The 21845-nt window shown below is 42.8% G+C and overlaps 1 protein-coding gene and 1 pseudogene across 1 annotated transcript; both read right to left on the bottom strand.

The window, feature by feature from the left end:
* Positions 1-2758: 2758 nt before the first annotated feature.
* Positions 2759-10559, bottom strand: LOC147429798 (putative fructokinase-7). The gene is made up of 7 exons (XM_086496029.1): positions 10024-10559; positions 6099-6316; positions 4612-4824; positions 4325-4522; positions 3705-3842; positions 3200-3316; positions 2759-3091 (listed from the first exon to the last, which is right to left on the bottom strand). The coding sequence occupies exons 1-7, from the start codon at positions 10250-10252 to the stop codon at positions 2957-2959; spliced, it is 1248 nt and encodes a 415-aa protein (XP_086352155.1). The 5' UTR covers positions 10253-10559; the 3' UTR covers positions 2759-2956.
* Positions 10560-20540: 9981 nt separating this feature from the next.
* LOC147429799 (uncharacterized) lies at positions 20541-21119 on the bottom strand (annotated as a pseudogene).
* Between the last annotated feature and the right edge of the window lie 726 nt (positions 21120-21845).

Consider the following 21845-nt stretch of genomic DNA (forward strand, 5'->3'; position numbering starts at 1 on the left):
ACCAATTTGGATGACTGTGAAAATAGATTGACAGATAGCCAATGGGCACATATTGAGAGACCGCAAATCTATATGATTTCTTGCCTGTTTCAAGGCAAGCACATGGTGTCGCTGGACATCATGAAGGCAGAGCTTGACACCTCCCCCATCGTAGTGGAGGCACTTTTCCATACGATTTGCTTCATCCAAAGAGTGAGAGAGCTCTTGACCGACAGACTCACACGACGAGCATTTGAGTTAGCTATACATATATTAGAGGCTGGATACGACAGAGCATAGTACACACATATTAGAGCATTGTCCAGTACAACCCCGACTCCCCCCACCTTCATCTCTCATCTATTGAGAGAAACATAGTGATCTGATAGGTTCTCTTGCAGCTTGAATCACATCTCCTCTCCGACGGAAGATGTCACACTACAGAGACCATTTTCTTACCATACTAGAAGACGGGTTCATATGGACACCTATATTCCACACAACTTACGGGTGGTGATTGGTCTCAGAGTGTCATCACACAGACTAGAGATCGAGGTGGGGCGAGCTCATGAAATTCCCGTGGAGGAGAGTGTGTGTAAAGAGGAAGTGGAGAGCGAGGAGCATTTTTTTTGTAGATGCAGAGCTTATGCAGATATCAAAGGCAGAGTGTGTGTAAAGAGGAAGTGGAGAGCAAGGAGTATTTTTTTGTAGATGCAGAGCTTATGCGGATATCAAAGGCCGATACGAGCCTCTATTCAGAGGACACCCGACGTTTCGAGTTATCATTCACTCTTGAGATCAGAGACAAGTGGGACGCTACTTACTAGAGAGATACAAAGGCACATCGACACACTTCTGCAGCCACCTACAGAGACCCCAAGGGGGAGGGGGGGAAGTGGGGGGGGGGGGGGGGGGGGGGGGGGGGGGGGGGGGGGAACAGTCACAACTTATAGATTTCTTTCAAAGAGCTACACCCCTTCCACTCCCAGACCCACCGAGGGGAGTGACTCTCAACGGGCTAAGGTGAGCGCAAGCCTGACGACGCCCGCAACCTACTAGAGGCCAACAGACCCCACGACTCCACCACAGACAAATCGAGGAGATCCGGACTCGAACACATCGAGCTGCTGAGGAGAGACAAGCCCAAATGAGGGCTCACCCAGAAGCGTTCATTAAGGGAGCCCTTGCTCCCAACCCTCCCATGTACTATGTTTCACCTCCCCCATTAGCACAGGACGGAGCTAGCTAGTTTGATGCATTTGCATGGTTATACTACCCTCAGCATGTAGACATGCACATATCCCTAGCATTAGAGCTCCACCCACCCCCATAGATCTCATCACCCACTAGACATCCTCTCTCTTTTGTTTTGTACCAATCTGAACTATTTTGTCTTTTCCGATAGATAGAAGACACGCACACATGTATACTTGATTTGTCTCATAAGCCGACTCCCGCATTACATAGACGTTAAAAAGCTCTCTCTCTCTCTCTCTCTCTCTCTCTCTCTCTCTCTCTCTACAAGCTGTGGGAGGAAACATGTATACGTGTGTGTTGGGAGGAGGAAGGAGACGTGTACTTTTGTGGGATTGGGGGATTCCCTAGAATAACTTAAATCATTTCTTTTAATAAGGTAAGGAGACACAAATGCCTATTCAGTTCATGTGGGGATGAGAGTTATGAAAATTAAGTTTAAATGAGTGACTACAATCACATGGTGTTTTAATATAATATTATATTATCCATTATACATACATAACCACAAATTGTTTATATATTAAGAAAAATCAAACTTAAATAACAAGGTGAAAGGTGCACATTGCACATTAACATTTTAAATCAAAATAAAATTTAAAAAAAACACATTGAAAAACTAAAACAAAAGAATATTTTATTATATTCATAAGAAAAGATGGATTGATGTAAAATAGAAAACAAGAAAATGAATTAATGATATGAATTTTTGTGGAGTCCTTAAATGAAAGGACTCTTCCCAAATTAAATTATAAAGAAATTTTGTTTTTAATCACTATTTCAGATCATGGGATCAAACTCCTATTTCGAGAAAGTCTTTAAAAATTTGGAATCCGCAGATTTGTTTGGAGCAAAGGACACACATACTCTATGAATACACTCTTTAAACCTTTGTTCTCTACAACCTATTTTAACATGCCAAAAAAATGAATGCAAAAAAAATGAATGCAGATGTGGAAAATAAACTCAGAAGGACATGATTTCTTTCTCTTCGAGACTTTTAAGGCTCCATTGAGGGACGCATGTCCACCAATTAGAATTGAACGACCTTCACCCGTATGGATACTAAGGCCTTTAGCAGGCCAAAAAGTTATGTTGAGCCTCGCAACTAAAGCGGCCTATGCACCCTACAATGCTCTTATGATCAGTTTGACCATAGGATGAGTTTGTGAGATACCGACATCACAAGTGGAGAACTAATTCGATAAAAATGCCTCGGGTCAACCAAGTAAAGAGCTAAAAGAAACAAGTTGAAGAATCACGTAGGTACAAGCTAAGAAACAAAGAAGACTTAGGTCCGTTATCAAAAAAATAGTCAAATGTAAGCATAGCCCCTTCTTCTCTGAGGATCTGGTAACGCGTACACCGATTATCGGTAATATGTTACTAACACTGATGTAACTCATGCCAAAATCAGCATAGTTAAAAGAGAAACTTGCATAGAAAACAAATAACTGGTGCACATGTGACCATGCAGGAGGCACACTTGTTTCAAAAACTAACTAATTCACAATGAAGCTTCTGCTACAATCAATGAACAATTTTTATCACCAACTTCAAAAGCCACTTCCAAAATTGTCCCAGTGTATGCTCTGCAAATTGCCCACTTATTTTACAGGCCCAATGTTACATAAGGAACACAAAGATTGGGCCTTGCCTTGGTGCTCCTCAAAACACCAAATTCAGCCAATGCGCCTGCAACTCCTCTATGTTAAGAATACGATCATACAACGACCTTGCTCATTATTTCAATCACAGCCTTTCGGTCAGGCAAGGCTGGAATTGCGCCTCTCTCTGTCGTTGCGATCGCCCCACATGCATTGGCAAACTTCAATGCTTCTCTTAATCTTGACTCATCCTGCAGAGAAGTAGGATGAACACAAAGGCCATTCATCTAATAATATTCTACAAAAGTGCACCAAAAACTGTTCGAACTCATTAGGCTTTGAAATAGAAGCAGCAATACCTTAATTAGTGATAAGTCCTTTGCAAGCTGGCTTAAAATGCCTGCAACAAACGCATCCCCGGCCCCTGTAGTGTCCACCGTCTCAACTTTAACTCCTGCCACTCTGCCATGAAATTCCTGTTCCAATGTACCATTCACAAACACAATTTTTCTTCGTGGTAATCAACAAAGATAATGACTAACTACAGAAGGCCCTTTTCAGCTTTCTTGAACAAGCCTTAGTGTAGAAGGACGTTAGGCATGCATTTGACTTTTGCATGTGAAGCATTGGAATGTTCTTTGGTTTTTCAGTCTGTAACAGGGACCTTTCATTTAAGGGCCACATATGGGTCCGTCTCATTTTATTGTTTTAGAATGCCAACGTGACCCTTCACCTTGTTCAAAAGCAAGTAAAGAATTCACACATAATAACACTAAATGTATGACAGGAGAAGGCAAGTGGCAGATGGTTTGGGTGTATATCTCACAAGTACACCCAATCAAGATGCTTTGGCAGCGGCATTACCTTTGTGTAGTACCGGCAACCAGCTTGCCCCTCAGTGACTAATAGCAACTTAAGGTTTGGATGCATCAGCTTCAGGGCAGACTCATCACTGTATGGATCCCCACCTTGCGTAAGAAAACCAATTTCTTCTTCACTTATCTGCAGCACAAATGAGCACAAAACAATGTTTCAACCCTCAAAATTCAAAGCACAACAAATAGGAGCCCTATGGACTGGGGGAATACTGCTCTACCACTACGCTAATCTGGAACATGAACGGTTAAGTATGATGTTGGCTCCACTTAGTCGCAGAAACATAAGTAAATGGTTAATACGCATGCAAATCATAAAGCCTAGTGCAATTCTTTTTTCCTGACACAATTGTTCTCTTATTCTACTTGACTAGGGTTTCAGTTAGGATGTAACACTTTATGATGAGAGATATCATAATCAACTGTACCTTGTTCTGGTCTCATGGGCCATTTGGCCTTTAAGAGACAATAATGCATCTTTCTTTCTCCACTCAGACAAGCAATTTGTGAAGCACATTTGCATACATAACCTTGCAGGTCATATCCACAATACAAGATGTAATGTCAAATATTTATAAATCGATGCTATTAACCCCAGACAAGACTTACTTTGATTATGTCTGCTTCATTCCAAATACTCAAGATGCCTTCCCGTGCTGCTTCTGCTGATGGCCACAAAGGAAGTCTAAGGTTGGGATCGTATGAAAGAATAGCTCCCGCCTCTCTGGCAATCTTCATTGCAGCCAAGTGGGCACCCTTGCATGGATCAGTTATCAGGCTGATAGAACCGTAGTGGAAGATCTTGGACTGCACAGGCACAGACATGGTTCAGTAAGCTCATGTTCATACCTTCTAAGACCACTTATAACTGGATCTGTCACTAAGGAAGACCGCACCTTCTTTATCAGGTTGACATTCAGCTCGCTTTCCTCCAATAGCATATCTGCACTTGGATTTCTAAAAAACATGAATTCGCGTTCGCCATCTGCTCTCAGTGTTACAAATGCTAGCGCTGTTCGAGCTCCTTTGTCAAACAACATTCCTTCATCATCCACATTGTTTTTCTTCAAAATATCAGCTAGCATGTAGCCAAATTCATCATCACCCACCTGCACAAATTTTAGAGGATACATTAACACATCAACCAAACTCAGTTGGCAACGCAAAATGCTCACCAATACACACCCCCCATGCACACGATCCCATGGCAACACACTCAGTGCACTTTAGGTAAGTAGGAAGATGTCTTACGTCTCAAGGGCATACCTATGTCTTTGCACCAGAAAATAGAGACCTACAAGTTCGATCAAAACACATCAGTTGCTCTAACCTTCCAAGGTCCTCAGTCCACCACACCCTCAAAATTGACCATGATCCACGGGCAAACACAAGTAGACATAATTCTCGACTCAACTTGCCAGATACCTTCCTCAATAGTTCCAAGGTTGGATCTGTATGTCCGTACGGATCCCGTCCATACAATGAGTCCTTACCATGGGTGCAAGGATTTACCAAAAAAAAAGTTTATACCCCTTGTAGAGCAGACATTAGGTGCACTGTCTGGGCGATAGAGTTGCAGCACACAGAGATGAGATTTGAGACATTAACTAGAACTTTCACACCATAGGCCTAGACTCTAGTTATTTGAATTGGAAAATGGCTGAAATTTGTTCTCTCAGCACTAACCAACCTTTAATTTTGAGTAATATGTGCAATGACTGTTGATGACAGTGCGTAGTTTCAGTAGCGCATGACATCTTCAGCTGTGGTCTCTATTGCAGTATATTTTTGCAGTTATTTTATTGTTAGATGACTTAGTGCCGTTTCATAGCATAAAATGGTTCTCAAATTATGGAATTTGCCAATCTGTCTTTGACTTTTGAGCTTCCCATATAAGAATTGTACAGTGAATTGTGATCTTTTATGTTGTGAAAATATAAAATATATCTTACATTGGTTTATATTTTTCTGAAAATAATATCAATTACCTTTAACACTCATACTGTTCAGTAAGGTACCTTACATTCTGAACACGTACCGAATATTGCCAACCAAAAGTTCCCAAAGATGTTTCTACCCCCTTAAAACCGCAAAATTTTCTTCCTAAAGACACCTACAAGATTTGAACAAGCCACTGTACTAGCTCTACACTTGGAAGGTGAAAATAAACCAAATTAAACCGACTTCAGAATAGTTTGGTCACATCACTTGCTCTAATCTGGCCAGGTCCGTTAGCACCCTCTGAACAAAAATCAAAGTTAACCCCATTTCAGTATAGCTTTGGCAGAACTGGTGCGTGCAAATGATTGAATGAATGAGGCAGGAAACATATAGAATAAAATGACATTAAACTCAAGGAGACACGCCTAAAAGGACATCAGACCTTTCCGATAAAAGCTGATTTGCCGCCGAGCCGTGCTATGCCAACTGCCACATTTGCAGGTGCACCCCCTGGAGCTTTTTTGAAAGCTGGTGCCTCAGACAGGGACAAGCCAGCAACCGTTGGAACAAAGTCTATCAGCATTTCTCCAAAGCAAATAACAAGAGGTGCGTCTGCCGGTGCTGCACCATTCTCCTCTGTAGCCGATGCTCTGATAACAGCTGTAATAATACAGTGGCCAACTGTTTAGAAAACGTAATACTGAGGGAAAACTACATGCAAACCTTTCTGAATCATTCAAATTTCCGACTGAAATCTAAACAGAAAGGGAAAAACATCCTCATCGTGATTTTCAAAATATGCACAAACTAATCATGTTATGGCATGTTTGTTTGTTATAAAGCAAGCATATTGCATCTCCCAACTCAATGAAGAGTTCTTCAAGATAGACAGATCCACTGACAAGTGCTTTAAGAACACAATTACCGTCAAGGTCAGGGGGCAGGCCATCCACCCAGCCCCCATTACTGGACAGAATCAGCCTGCAGAGCTTCCGGTGTCAGGAACGCAATTGACAGTCTGCAGGCCAATCTACAGTGTCCAACTCAGCACCCAAAATTCTAACTCTCATCATTGGCAGTCATTGCATGGCAACTCAGCGCTCAGAATGAATATTGCTGCTCGGCCATAATCATCGCCCATCTCCTCCAATCATTCCAGGCCAGGCCAGTGCAAATAATAGTTGCTGCGAACGTCCTCTGGTCGCCAACTCAGCAGGCAGGGCATCACCCACTTAGTACTCCAGCTCTCGTCTTGTCGGAGAGCACTGCAGAGGCCCCCGACACTTGACGTCCGGGAAAGGACCTGCAGTGTCCTTTCCCTACAATGCAGCTCTCCATTGCTCCCGGCCTCCACCAGTCCCCACTGGGTCGCTTGCACGGGAAGGGACCTGCAGTGTTCTTTCCCCACAATACAGCTCCCCATGGCTCCCGGCCTCCACCCGTCCACACTGGGTCACTTACATTGTGGGGAAAGGACACTGCAGGTCCTTTCCCTATACCATAAATTAATGCCAAGACCGTTGCTCATCATAGAATGACAGAACAATTTTGCCAATGCAGTGAACTTGACCAAAAACAATACAGTATCAACAGCAAGCAAAACAACAAAAGGTAAGACCTACACTAAACACAAAAGACAAGAACCAATTCATGTCTCTTATTGATAGCTTCAACAACAAAACAAAAGCACAGGAGGATACTACACAACACTAAAGTTGTTAACAAAAAGTCATCTTTCTTATTTTAGTAAATTACACTTTTTCTGCATCTCCAAGAACCACTCATGTCAGTCTGCACATACAGGCAGGCTCTTACTGGATTAATACTTAATAGCATTCTGATGACAAACCTTCACAATGACAATGTCCCAATCGAGGTCCTCCAGACGGCCTGCTCATAGACATGATACATATAAGGTTTCCAGTAGCACAGGAGGCAAGGCCACTGATGGTTAATTATTAGCGATGCTTTGGTGTATCTTTGGCTTTGAATCTTTCCCGGCAAAGGTGTGAAGGGACTACATTGTGCATTTCTTCCAAGTTGAATGAGTGTGCAATTATACAGAGCTTCTTGTTATCGTGTGATCGTTTTAGAAGAGTGTATATAGCCCCCTGTTACTATCTATCCAGCTGTCCTCACCAGCTGTCCTCAATATGTGCTAGTCCTAGTCCTATTTTGGGCCGATTCTACTTTTCTAAACATTGCAAGATTAAGGAATGGTACAGGAATTGATCGAGTTTTCCGCCAGTTATATTTTACTAACTAGAACTTAAAAGTCAGCAGGATTCGAAGGACCAATGAGGCTAGGTTTTAGGAAATGAGGTTCACCAAGTAGGCTCAAACGAAACAAATTATCAGAACACTATAAGGATACTTGACCTCAGCCCATATGCATTCCCTTACACTCCTCCGGAGTCACCTTCTCTCAGTACTCCACTAGACAAGAGCAACGCATTCAAATTTCAGACATCATGCTGAAGTGTAGTCCTGGCCACAGCAGAGCATTGGCAGCAAGGGAGGTTATCTATTGATTTCCTCATTGAGACTTCTGGACACGTCTCAACTCTCTTGGGGCGGTCCCCAGCCGCAGGAGGGTCACATTATGTTGGGGGTTTTTAATTCATCAGGCTAAGACGGTTGGCAACTGGTTGGTCCAGTTTGCACAGGGTGTATTCATCGTGAAATTGCAGCAGCAGTGCCTGAGGGAGATCATGAAAGAGTCCGGCAGTATGACCCACGATTCAAGATGATTGACACCTTGCTCCCGGGCAGCTCCAATGGTAAGCAGCAGTGTCGCTTGTCATCAGTCTCTAGGGAGGCGGCCATTCTACGATGGAGCACAGCTCTATTGGTTAGTTATGTTTGTTACCTTCATTAGAAGAGTCTCTTATTGCATTATACCCTCTGAGCAGGGACAATTGTAGCAACTAATAGAAGGAACTTCTACGCCAAAAAACACAAGCATTCACATGACCTTCCACAAGAATGCTTGAGCTTCCCAACGAGGAAGCCAAAGTAAACAACAATTAGCTTACATCGTTGGACCCTCTCTCATTTTCTACATCATGTGATTGTGATGATGTTGGGCATACACAATACTGTTCCTGCCGTACTGTTAAGTTCCAGCAGGTTTGAGTATGATGTGTAGCACTCGGCGACGATAAAATTTCCCAAAAACAACACACATATAGGTTATCCTTCATTTGACAATCCATCAAAGCAAGCTACAGTATAAAATTGACAGAGCTAGCCTAGACCGCTCATCATTCAATCAATAGTCAATACAGGTCTTGATGGATTGCTCAAAACTACAAGAAAGACTTTCCAAGGTGAACGTATGGCTTTACTGTGGCCTTTTTGAATTTAAAAATTGCCACGTGTCATCTGTACAGATTTGTACCGTATGTACAGTACATACGGTATGATTAGGTCAGAAACAAGGGGTTGGGTACGGGAACGAATGCAACAATGCTGCCAATTGTGGTTCAGTAATTTTTACTTGAGCAAGTACTTCTTCATCTTCATGCTGCCCAAGCAGCTTGCAGCACTCGTACATTTTGATTAGCAAAATCAATCTTTCACTTGACCTTTTTCAGCTTTGAAGCAAAGTTTCTTGAAAGTAAGACTCCGGTCAACGCCCCATATGCTTCAAACGCCCACGTGTTGTGGCATGTGTGCACCGGTGTAAATAAGCCAGTCCCTTGGAATAGGGGTGTGTATGGAAGTCAACTTGTGCCTTGAGGCTCTCACAAAAATGTGAGTGTGTGTGACCTTGTCTTGTGCATACTGGAAGCACATAATAAAACCCTGCTTCTCAAAGCAAGTGCTCATCAGCTCTCAAGTGAAAATAAGCCATAAAGAGTGGGTTATGAAAACCTACTAGAAATTAAGGTCACTCTTAAAAGCTTCGTAGACTCATTCCTTTGCAGTCGTCAGCAACAATCCCGTTGAGCTTACAAAAAGGCATCACTCCTCACGTGAATGATTCAGCCATTGCCGCAGAGAGTGGCCAAAAAAAAAAATGGGGAGAGAGTCAGGAGCGCCTGGTGTTACCACAATTTTCCCAGCTAGGTAACAAAATTCTTCTGCAAAGTCCACTCAACGTGCCAGGTACTTTAACTTCTGTCAGAGGTCCAATTGCCAAGTAAAAAATGCCTTCTGCGTCTTCCTCAAAAACAAGATCTCCAATGCACACCTAAGATCTGACCAAATAGAGCCAAGATCTGCTATATACAGAAGCAACGAAAGCGAGAAAATGGAAGACGAGCAACAAAGGAAAGCTGAAGACCGTAATCAGAGAAGCATGAGAAATTGCTTCACAAATTGACAATTTGAAACTGAATTGCACAATTCAGAGAAGTGGATACCTTGAGTTCTAGGATGATTGAGAATGTTCTGTGAAGCACCTAGGGAATACCCATCTTTAATTCTGCGGAAGCTAATTCTCGAGAAGAAGGATGCGTTTTTCATGAATTTCAAAGAAAACGCACTGCTGCTCTTGGGCGGAGATGGCGAAGTCCCAGCAGAAAAGCACGAGGCCTGTGATGAGCTTGCACATGATGCTCCCAAGTCAGAACCTGCCACTACCATCGCCATGCCTGCTTCAGCCAGTTTTCACTCTTGTCTCAAGCTGCTCCTCCTCTCTGGCGTCTCGTAGCTTGAAAGCAAGAGAACTGCGAAAAGCAATGCGCGAAAGTATTTTACAAATTTAAAGCGAAAAGAGCAAAGTGCGCTGGGTTGCGGAGCCTGCTAACTGGGCCCCCGCCATAGCCAGCCTGAGAAGCTCGATCAAGGGGTTCTGCTTGCCGCAGAAATCAGACGAAGCAGAGAAAAAGGAAGGCTGTGTAAAGGAGAGAAGAAGGAGCTGAGTTGGTAGATGAGATCGAGATGCAAACACTTCTCCCAACTCGACTCACTCGACTATTTTTTAAGGAGTTTCTATTTTATCTGCTTTGATCCTTTGAAATGCAAAATGGGTCAAATAAAAGGTGTCAAATAGTGCCAAGGGTGTGTTTTCATGGTTGTATGATGTGTACATGACTGTCATGTATGTACATAACATAGTGGTGTGTGTGCATTCATCCCTCCCCCACACAGGAAGACAAACTTTGTGCGTATGTCATCTATGCGTAGAGAAATTTGGGAGGACACAATAAGAAGCAGAAGGAAAGAGAACAAAAGAGACTTTTTTACGCAGCAGGACAATCCCAAGAGACCTCAGAGATCTGTATCTGATGAGTCTTGAACTCGAGACATGTTTCTCAAGAGGTTCCTTATTTAACAAGAGAGAAATGGGAATACCACCAATCTACCACTCTTTGCGGTGGGGGGGATTTGCAATTTGAGGTTTATGTTCCCTTAAAAGCTACACATGAATACATTACACTAGCACTATGACATAACCCAACGCCCTCTTGTAGCCATCGGTCACTGAGCTAATCAATGAAGGACCGCAAGTCTTTTGAACCAAACCTTGGAGTGAGTCATGAGAAGTTTGGAGAATTCTGTTTTTGGATTATCAATGACCCAATGCATATTAGATGGCTCTTTATCAAGTTTATCGTGCCATACTTAGTCAGGTGTACATGGCATGTGTGAATCGCACATGGATCCAGTGGGAAAACAAAACAGGGAGGGCAGAGGATATTGTCCAGCAACAATTTGAGAAATTGCTATCACAAGCTTAGGGCCCCAATAAGCTATCCTGGACAAGGTTGATTGTTGTGTAGCAATTTACCTTACTTTGGGTATTTTCCCATTTTTACAGGTATAGATCTAAGCTACTATTCAAAAAATACAATTAATTGCCCAAAAAGATGAAAATCCTATGAAATGTGAAGGGCAAGGCTGCCTCTCAAAAATCAACACGAGTTTTGTGGCACTCCAAAGCATCTCTTATCCTTGGGGTAACAATGTGTGCAAAACAATGGACGATCCACGAGAGAGGATGATTTTCTTGATATTTGTAGCACAATTCATCCCACATGGTCACGAAGTTGCTAATCTTTTATGCTATAGAGTACGGGGGCGAGTTGTGGGATGAGGTCCAACAGGTGGACAAGCGGACCCCTTTAATTTATATGTACCGGGAGTTGACGCGTCTTACACCGGCAGGTTGAATCTCGTCCATTGGTTGTGTGCTCGATTCATGCTGGCTTCTCTATTTTAGAAATGGCTCAAAGCAGTTTTGTTGTTGGCCCTGCTTTTTGGTACTCGAGAAAACACAAAATCCGGCCGATCTTTGTCTATGATGCATCGATTGTATCGAGTCTTACATTGCAGGTAGGTCACTACCATCTCTATGGAATGTGCACTTCCTTGTCCAAAATGGAGCAGTAAAGGGGAATTCCACCCCGCACCATGTTAAAGGTTCTTATTATGGCCCCTTTACCCTAAGAGGATTCTACCCTCCGTTCTTCTACCTACACATGACACGTGGACACTATTGTTGCATCCATAAGTGTATGTCCATCACATACTTGAAGAGATGGATTAGATGTGGGGCCTAAAGAATTCTCTTAGGATCAAATGCCAAAAACAACCCATGATGCCTTTTTTTTCCTCTTTTTGCCATACTCACAATTGTGAGTGGAGATGTTATATTAACTCAAAAAATTATTCATGTCGAGTTAAGATTTTTTTTTTTAGTTTGGCTTGGAAGTCTAGGAATTTGTGGGTATTTGAGACCGAAGTGGTTGTGGCTCAATTTTTGATGATATTGTACGCATGAGCTCCGAGCTTATTCATGGGGTGGGGACTAAAAGAGGGTAAGTGTGCAATGATAAGGAATGGCTTCATACACTAAGATGCCTAGATTGCTAGAGAGGTGTCCGGTTTGATTTTGGTTGAGGCCATGTAGTAAGTTGCCACCTCAAGGTACATGTTGTGCTTGAGAGCGTTTGTATTTTTTGCAGGTTAATATTAAATTTCTCCACTCACAATTGTGAGTATGGAAAAAAGAAAAGAAAAGATTGTTTTTGGTAAGCATTCCGAGTATGCAACCCTCTCCATCATTCATAATCCACACAGAAAGGCTAGTGTTGTAAGTGTTTCCTATGTATGATTTTGCGCTTATATAGATGCGAAGATTACTCAAATACCATTGGGAATTAGAGTTAAATTTGTTCGCACGCACGCCAAGCATCGGCAAAAAAGGCAAGTGGACCTTTAATTACGTCACAAAAGACTTCGACAATAGGAGCTTGGCAATGGCCCGTGGGACATTGGCATGACTCACCATGTTATTCTCAATGTTGGAAGATAATACGATTCCTCCTATGTAGGCCAATGCAAAATGCAAAAGAGAGGAAAGAAGGGCGTGTCCACTTGGCATTGTGCTTGCAAATAGATACGACCTTGCTTTCATCACCAAACACTTTGTACCAAAAATCTAAAGATTTGAAGAAAACAAGCTTTAAAAATTATGTACTTGTAAAAAAATCTAATGCATTTGAGGACATTACTTTATGCCATGCTCATATCTTTCTCCCTCTTGAGAGTTTGCTATAGGCTACGGGAGCATGTACTTTGATTTTTTCCTCTTTTTCCTTTGAAATAGGGACTTGTAATAGATCCCCTTACCTTAGGAACTCTAGGCACATAGCCTTTTTAGCCAAAAAGTCTACACCAAAAGGAGAAAATCTTAAGATCAAAAAAATCAAAAGGGGGGCTCCAAATTTTATGTTTTGACAATCCATACATTAAGTCTTGCAAGCCCCATGAGATCCTCGTTGTCTTCACCAACTCACCCTAAGGCCAGTCAAAGAAGAATGAACACATGAAACCCATGTGTTCAAATCGTCAACCATCTCCTTCCTACACAACCACATTACAACTAGGTATCTTTTTCTACGACAACGATTTCATACTAGTATGTGACTCGCGCGTTGCTGCGGCAAAAAAAAAACATGGTCTTTATTCCTATAAAACTAACTTCTGCTTGAAAGCACACATGAGTTGCAACTCTCTCCCCACCCCCCACCCCTTCTCTCTCTCTCTCTCTCTCTCTCTCTCTCTCTCTCTCTCTCTCTCTCTCTCTCTCTCTCTCTCTCGATCACACACCAACAACAACGATGAAGTTGCGCTGCATGCAAAGCTGACATGTGTATAGTGCTAAATTTTCATCAAGCAGGCTATGTGATCACATGCAACAACCCATTTTTGTAGTCTAATCCACAACGACAGATGAAGGAGGGGTCTGTCAGCCTTGAAAGTTTTAGTTTCTTTGATGGAACTTAGCATCATACCGAGTTTCCAAAGGCTCGAGAGCTTGGTGTGGGATCTCTCTCTCTCTCTCTCTCTCTCTCTCTCTCTCTCTCTCTCTCTCTCTCTCTCTCTCTCTCTCTCTCTCTCTCTCTCTCTCTCTCTCTCTACAATGGTCCGGACACTCTATTAGATCCACCATTATTGTATCACTTTGGTCTCATAGGTCATTTTGGCCTTTTTAAGATGTTTAATATAACATTTCATTTCTTTTCATCTCTCTCTCTCTCTCCGTATGGTCTCTGATCTCTCTCTCTCTCTCTCTCTCTCTCTCTCTCTCTCTCTCTCTCTCTCCCCTGAAGGAGTACGAGCGGAAGTGCGACGCGAGAGAGAGTGCGAGAAGAAGAGCACGACGATATGGTGAACTCGCTCTACTATAATGTGTAGAGCATAGTGAGTTCTTATTAGGTTTTTACAAAAGAATATGTGTACATACCTGGCGGCCCGCCCACTTACCTGGGAGACCACATTGGGCTTTATACCCCAATAAGGAGTACGAGCGGAAGTGCGATGCGAGAGAGAGTGCGAGAAGAAGAGCACGACGATATGGTGAACTCGCTCTACTGTAATGTGTAGAGCATAGTGAGTTCTTATTAGGTTTTTACAAAAGAATATGTGTACATACCTGGCGGCCCGCCCACTTACCTGGGAGACCACATTGGGCTTTATACCCCAACAACCTCCCACTTAAAGTCCAATGTGGTACTTTAAGTGTGAGAGAAGCTACTATACAAGCTAATATACAAGAGATGTAGAGAAGTGATGTACTACCCTACACCTAACTGCTTGCGAAAATGCGCAAAGCTCTCTGAGGGAAGTCCTTTTGTAAGTAGATCAACAGGATTTTCTGTGGTGTGAACTTTGACAAGTGGAAGTTGCTTATCCTCGAGCATTTCCCTGATGAAATGATACTTCACATCCACATGCTTTGTCTTTGAGTGATAAACTGGATTGCGAGCCAATTGTATAGCACTTTGACTATCACAATATAACACAGGCATCTCTTCTTTGATTCCCAAATCTGTTACTAGTCGATTAAGCCAAATTGATTCTTTGCATGCCTCTGATGCTGCAACATATTCAGCCTCTGTAGTAGACTGAGTAACACAATCTTGTAATCTAGAACGCCATGATACTGCTCCACCAGCCAATGTAAAGACATACCCTGACGTAGACCTTCGGTTGTCTAAGCCACCTGCATAATCTGAGTCTGTAAAACCCTTTACACTTAGCTCCTGACTCCCATAGCATATACGCATACTCCTTGTAGCTTTCAGGTATCTCAATATTCCTTTCACTGCCTCCCAATGTTTCTTGCCTGGGATTGACATGTATCGACTTACTACTCCCACTACAAATGCAATGTCTGGGCGAGTAGCAATCATTGCATACATCAAACTACCCACTGCAGACGCATATGGAATCTTATCCATTTCAGCCTGTTCTTCCTCAGACACAGGACAATCTTGTTTTCTAAGTTTCACATATGGTGGCAATGGAACACTCAGTGCCTTTCCCTTCTCCATATTGAAACGTTGCAAAACCTTGTCAATATACTCTGTTTGAGATAACCAAATCAACTTCTTTGATCTGATTCTCTCAATGCACATACCAAGGATATGACTTGCCTCACCCATGTCTTTCATGTCAAACGATTTTGCCATCTTTGACTTCAAAGCTGAAATTTCTTCCAAGTGCTTGCCAGCAATCAACATGTCATCCACATACAAAATAAGGATCAGCCAACTACCATCTTTAGCCTTCTTTGTATATAGACAGTGATCGAACTCACTACGTTTGTAGCCTTGAGAAAGCATAAACTTGTGGAATTTATGGTACCATGCCCTCGGTGATTGTTTTAAGCCATAAAGACTCTTTAACAACTGGCATACCCAATCTTCCTTGCCTTTCTCAACAAACCCTTCTGGCTGCTGCATGTAAATTTCCACATCTAAATCACCATGCAAGAACGCTGTCTTGACATCCATTTGGTGCAACACCAAATCTAATATGGCAACCAATGCAAGAAAGCATCTCAATGTAGTCATCTTGACCACCAGAGAGAAGACTTCATCAAAGTCAATTCCTTGTTCTTGCTTAAAGCCCTTGGCAACAAGCCTTGCTTTGTACTTTGGCTAACTATCATGAGCGGTGATCTTATACCTGTAAACCCATTTACAAGGTAGAGCCTTTTTGCCCTGTGGTAATTTAACTAGCTTCCATGTCTTGTTTTTATGCAGAGCTGTCATCTCTGACTGCATGGCCAATTGCCAATTCCCGGAGTCCTTCATTTGCACTGCTTCCTTGTAACATGAAGGCTCATTGCAATCAGTCAACATGACATAGTTCATAGATGGAACAAACCTATCAGGAGGTCGCATGATACGTCCAAATCTACGCACAATAGGTGGCTCAGGCTCAGCCACAACCTGTGGTTCCACTCTATCCTGTCCTTGTTCCTCTTGAGCCCTGACATTTTGTCTTGCACGTGCAGGTCCATCTTCTTGGAAGACAACTTTTCTAATCTCCTCAACCCTCTCTGGTTTAGAATGATATTTGGATTCATTAAAGTGAACATCATTGCTGCGGACAACCTTTCTGGATTCAGGATCCCAAAGTCTGTACCCCATATCACCAGAATTACCATAGCCTAGAAAGATGCACTTTCTACTCTTTGGCTCAAGTTTGTTCCTAAATTCCTTTGGAACGTGAGTATATGCCTCACAGCCAAAGACTCTGAGATGTTTGTATGAGGGCATTTTGCCTGACCATACCATCTCTGGCACTGAATCTTTCTGCAAAACCTTGCTAGGAGATCTATTTACAAGATGAACAGCTGTTGATACAGCTTCAGCCCACAGCTTCAGCCCAAAACCCATTTGGCAGCTGTGCATTAGACAACATACTTCTGACTTTCTCTTGTATGGTCCTATTCATCCTCTCAGCAACACCATTTTGAGGAGGATTGTAAGGAGCAGTAAGTTCACGTTTTATACCTTTTGACTCACAAAAGTCCTGAAAGGCCTTTGAAACATACTCTCCACCATTGTCAGTGCGTAAGCATTTAAGCTTCTTGCCACTCTGATTCTCCACAAGTGTCACAAACGTTTTGAAAACACTAAACGCTTCATCCTTGTGCTTGAGAAAGTAAACCCATACTTTCCTCGAGTAATCATCTATAAATGTCATAAAGTAAGAAGCTCCCCCTAGAGATAGGTTAGGCATAGGTCCACACAAATCACTATGAACAAGTGCCAACAAATCTTGCTATTCTATGTACTATGCTTCTATGCTTATGTGGCTGCTGTGTTTGATTACCATACAGACAATGTTCACAGAATTCAAAATCATTAAATGAAAAGCCAGGCAAATAACCAGAACGAGACAAGATTTCCATTCCCTTCTTGGACATATGTCCTAACCGGCAATGCCACAAAGAAACGTTCGGCTGCTCGATTACATTGATTACATTTTTAGAGACATTTGATACATAAATCATGTAAAGTCCTCCAGACTTTACTCCATGTGCTACTGTCATAGAACCCTTGGATATCTTCCACAAGTTCTGTCCAAAAGTGGTGACGTAGCCAGCATCATCAAGTAAACCTGTGCTGATCAAGCTCTTTGTAATTGCGGGAACATGTCTCACATTCTTCAACGTGAAAGAAGAGCCATTCTGAAACTTCAATTGAACATCTCCAACACCTAAGATCTCACATGTCTGCCCATTGCCTAGCCGAACATGATCTTTAGTGGTCACATAAGAGGTAAACCACTCCTTGTTTGGAGACACATGAAGTGATGCCCCCGAGTCTATAATCCAGTCACTCAGTGCATTTCCATCAGATGTTGTAAGAAGAGCTGAGTCCATTGTATTCTTCAAGAAGTAGATGTCTCCTGACACTAGACTGTCATCCTCTGCAATAGTGTTTGTCACATTTATTTCTTGAATCTTCACTGAGGACTTGTTCTTCTCACCATGGTCTTCAGCTTTCTCTTTGCCTTTTTCTGCTTTCCATTCTCTGCAGTCTCTTTTCATGTGACCCTTCTTGAAACAATGGTAGCATTCTATGTCACTCTTGCCTTTAGCACTGCGGGACTTGCTACGAGACTGATTCCTCTTTCCACCTTTGTACTTTTCTTTGGTCCTTGCCCTGACAACTAGGGTTGTTCCTTTGCCTTTGTCCATTGTCTTTCTATTGGTTTCTTCAGTAAGCAGACTTCCTTCTACACCTGCTATGTTCAAACCATCTGGAGGTGCAGAATTACTCAAAGCTGTGCGAAAAGTGTCCCAACTTTCCGGCAATGTGATCAATAGGAACATAGCTCTAACAGGTTCATCAAACTTGACACCTTGAGCTGACAACTGACTATAGATTGTGTTGAATTCATTCAGATGATTGGACATAGGTGTCCCTTCTTTCATCTTCAAGTCAACAAGCTTCTTAAGCCAGTATACCTGTGAAGCTGCACTCTGCTTCTCATAAAGATCACTCAGCTTTAACCATGCTTGATAAGCCGACATCTCGTCTGCTACATTGAAGTAAACGCTTTCTGCCAAAGTCAGCATAATGGTAGAAAGTGCCAATTCATCCATTTCGCTCCATTCATCTTCGTCCATATCTTCTGGTTTTATCCCCTTGAGCTTTATAGGTTTTATCTACTTCTTTCGTACCAACACGTGCCAAATCTGCTGCTTCCACAATGGGAAATTGGTTCCATCCAGCTTCTTGATATTGTAAAGAGCAGTGTTCTGTGATCCAGCGATAGCTACGCTTCACAGTAGTTTACTTTCCTGGGAAAAATTCGGCAGAGTTTTCCCTGTAAACTGACCTCTGAACCAATATCAACCTGTCAAATGAACCAAGAAAGCTTCAGATTCTGCATAAATTTCGGCAGAATCTCCTTTGTAAAATGGCTCTGGTGTACTCAAAAACAGACCAAAAAACAGCTCAAAAACACTGTCTCTCTGACACTGTAAGCTGTGGGTAAACCTGTCCTACACCAGTACTGTCTCTGACTGTCCTGTCACTGTCTTGTAAGCATAGACTGCAACAATGCCTCAACGGCAGTAAAGCAAAGATGCAATCCCAACTATCTAACTCACAGTTAATACATCCTAGCTGCCTATCTAAGGGTGCTCGAGGGATCGCTCCAAGACCTGTATCACCGAAAGGATCTCAACATTCGAGAATCCCCCAGCTCAATAAAACCTCACTCGACCCTCAACAAAGGCTGCAGTAAATCTGACAGTACATAGACTTCCCACAAAGTCATACATCCACAAATTTCCCACTGTATGCTGTAACCGCTGCGGCGGTTGTTTGCTGCGTGACTCACAACCAGCAAACCCTCAACAAACATACATCATCTCTGACAATACATCCCATGTGGAAGTACCTGCAATGTCAGGATGAAATCTGGAATATCAAGCAGCAAACACAAGCTACCTGATGAACTAGTGGATGTCGCCTACAGTCTGTGTGTAGATGCGCTCGTGTTGTATGTGACACGCCTCCAAGAACTGTGAGCCGTCCTTCGATGTGTAGACAGCCACAAATCAACACTCTGGGAGTGTCGATATCCTCAGCACCTGCAGTCGTAGGCCGAAAACCCCAAATTTGCAGAGTCGGATCTGCACCCGCTGAGACCACGTAGTCGAAAATGGCCTGCGCAGAACTTTGTCGAAGCCGAACGGTAACCGAGATGACCTCAGAATGAAATTCTGAGCACACCAAGCCCTACGGGCTTACCCACAAGATTTGGGGCCGTGTCTTTGCCTGTCTAATTTCACTCCAATCTGAGCTGGTGACTCTAGCCTCCTGCAGTGCTGCCCCGAGCCTCGATCTGAGCTCTGATACCAGTTGAAGGAGTACGAGCGGAAGTGCGACGCGAGAGAGAGTGCGATAAGAAGAGCACGACGATATAGTGAACTCGCTCTACTGTAATGTGTAGAGCATATTGAGTTCTTATTAGGTTTTTACAAAAGAATATGTGTACATACCTGGCGGCCCGCCCACGTACCTGGGAGACCACATTGGGCTTTATACCCCAACACCCCCAAGCCAAAGAAAATAAGGGCACACTTAAAACTTTTCCAGTTTTTAGGTCATAATTTGATGTATGGTGGTATTTACTCTAAAATTTGTAATATTTTGTCGGTTTTCTTCACGGCCGATTTGAAATCTAGCCAAGATTTTGCAATACTTCTTGCAAATCTTTGTTTTCTCTCTCTCTCTCTCTCTCTCTCTCTCTCTCTCTCTCTCTCTCTCTCTCTCTCTCTCTCTCTCTCTCTCTCTCTCTCTCTCTCTCTCTCTCTCTCTCTCTCTCTCTCTCTCCCCATTCAATAGGAGCCGCGAAAGTTGATGCCCGCAACCCTCCCTCCCTGCCTCCCTCTCTCTCTCTCTCTCTCTCTCTCTCTCTCTCTCTCTCTCTCTCTCTCTCTCTCTCTCTCTCTCTCTCTCTCTCACACACACACACACACACACACACACAATGACGGAGGTGGGCTACATGCAAAGCTGGCATGTGGAACACGATACGCGGGGGTGTATTGTCCTGGGTTGTAGGTCATGTTTATAGTTGAACATTGAGCAAATCCATGAAATTTTCATCAGGCAAGCTACATGATCACGGCACTGTCCTCTTCGTGTTGCCTCTCAGCCTCATCGATATCATCTACATCCTCCTCCTCTTCATAGCTAGGGTTTGTGTGTGTTTGCAGATAGTTGCAAACCGGCAAGTTACCCGTACACATGTATTTCCATGCCATCAAAGTGTACAACATGTCCATTGTTGAGATTGGCCAAATGGTTTTGCATGGGATTGTTGTGAAGATCACACCTCGTATTTCTATGGAGCACACCACCATTCTGCATCTCTTCTTGTCCTGCATCGATGCAAGAGTCATGGTTGTGGGAAGCTGCCTAGTTATCCAGGTTTCCACCATTATTGCCAGCTCCATAGCTATAAGCAACAAATCCATTGTTTTGCAGAAAAGGGCTTCCTCCATTGAAAGCAAGGAATCACCATTGATGAGGGTTGTCCCCATCGCAACTGTTTGGGAGGTAGTGGCAGCATCCGATGCATTGAATGTGTAAAGACCATGTGAGGGGCCCTCGCTGCTATCAGAAGAGTCAATTAAGAGATGATAGGCTGGTAACTGAGAATAGCCTTCATCGATTGAAATAGGCAGATCCATCGGTGACGTAGAAATGCTCTGTCTCTCTCTTCAAATTGTTCCTACGTTGTCTCTTTAGGCTTTTCCCACTCTCTCAATAATGGCCCAGATACTCTATTAGATCCAGGAACATTGTATCAATTTGGTCTCATATGCCATTTTGGCCTTTAAAACCATTTAATATAACATTTCATTTCAATTCTCTCTCTCTCTCTCTCTCTCTCTCTCTCTCTCTCTCTCTCTCTCTCTCTCTCTCTCTCTCTCTCTCTCTCTCTCTCTCTCTCTCAACAATGGCTCAGACACTTTATTAAATCCACCAACATTGTAACAGTTTGGTCTCATAGGTCATTTTGGCCTTTTGAAACCGTTTATTGTAACATTTCATTTCATCTCTCTCTCTCTCTCTCTCTCTCTCTCTCTCTCTCTCTCAACAATGGCTCAGACACTTTATTAGATCCACCAACATTTGTAACAGTTTGGTCTCATAGGTCTTTTTGGCCTTTTGAAGCCGTTTAATTTAACATTTCATTTCATCTCTCTCTCTCTCTCTCTCTCACACACACACACACACACACACACACACACACACACATACACACACACAACAACAACAACAACAACAACAACAACTACAACTACAACTACAACAATGGCACAGACACTAATAGATCCACCAACATCGTATCAGTTTGTTCTCATAGGTCATTTTGGCCTTTTAAAGATGTTAAATATAACATTTTATTTCAT

Source organism: Adiantum capillus-veneris, chromosome 22 (genome assembly GCF_014529385.1).
Source record: "Adiantum capillus-veneris isolate H3 chromosome 22, ASM1452938v2, whole genome shotgun sequence".
In the NCBI taxonomy this organism is placed as follows: Eukaryota; Viridiplantae; Streptophyta; class Polypodiopsida; order Polypodiales; family Pteridaceae; genus Adiantum; species Adiantum capillus-veneris.

Coding starts and splice junctions, on each gene's coding strand:
- LOC147429798 (XM_086496029.1), bottom strand. CDS start 10,252: ATGGCGATGGTAGTGGCAGGTTCTGACTTGGGAGCATCATGTGCAAGC. Junction 4,523..4,611: donor ATGTCAACCTGATAAAGAAG/GTGCGGTCTTCC, acceptor GTGCCTGTGCAG/TCCAAGATCTTCCACTACGG. Junction 3,092..3,199: donor AGGACTTATCACTAATTAAG/GTATTGCTGCTT, acceptor ACTTCTCTGCAG/GATGAGTCAAGATTAAGAGA.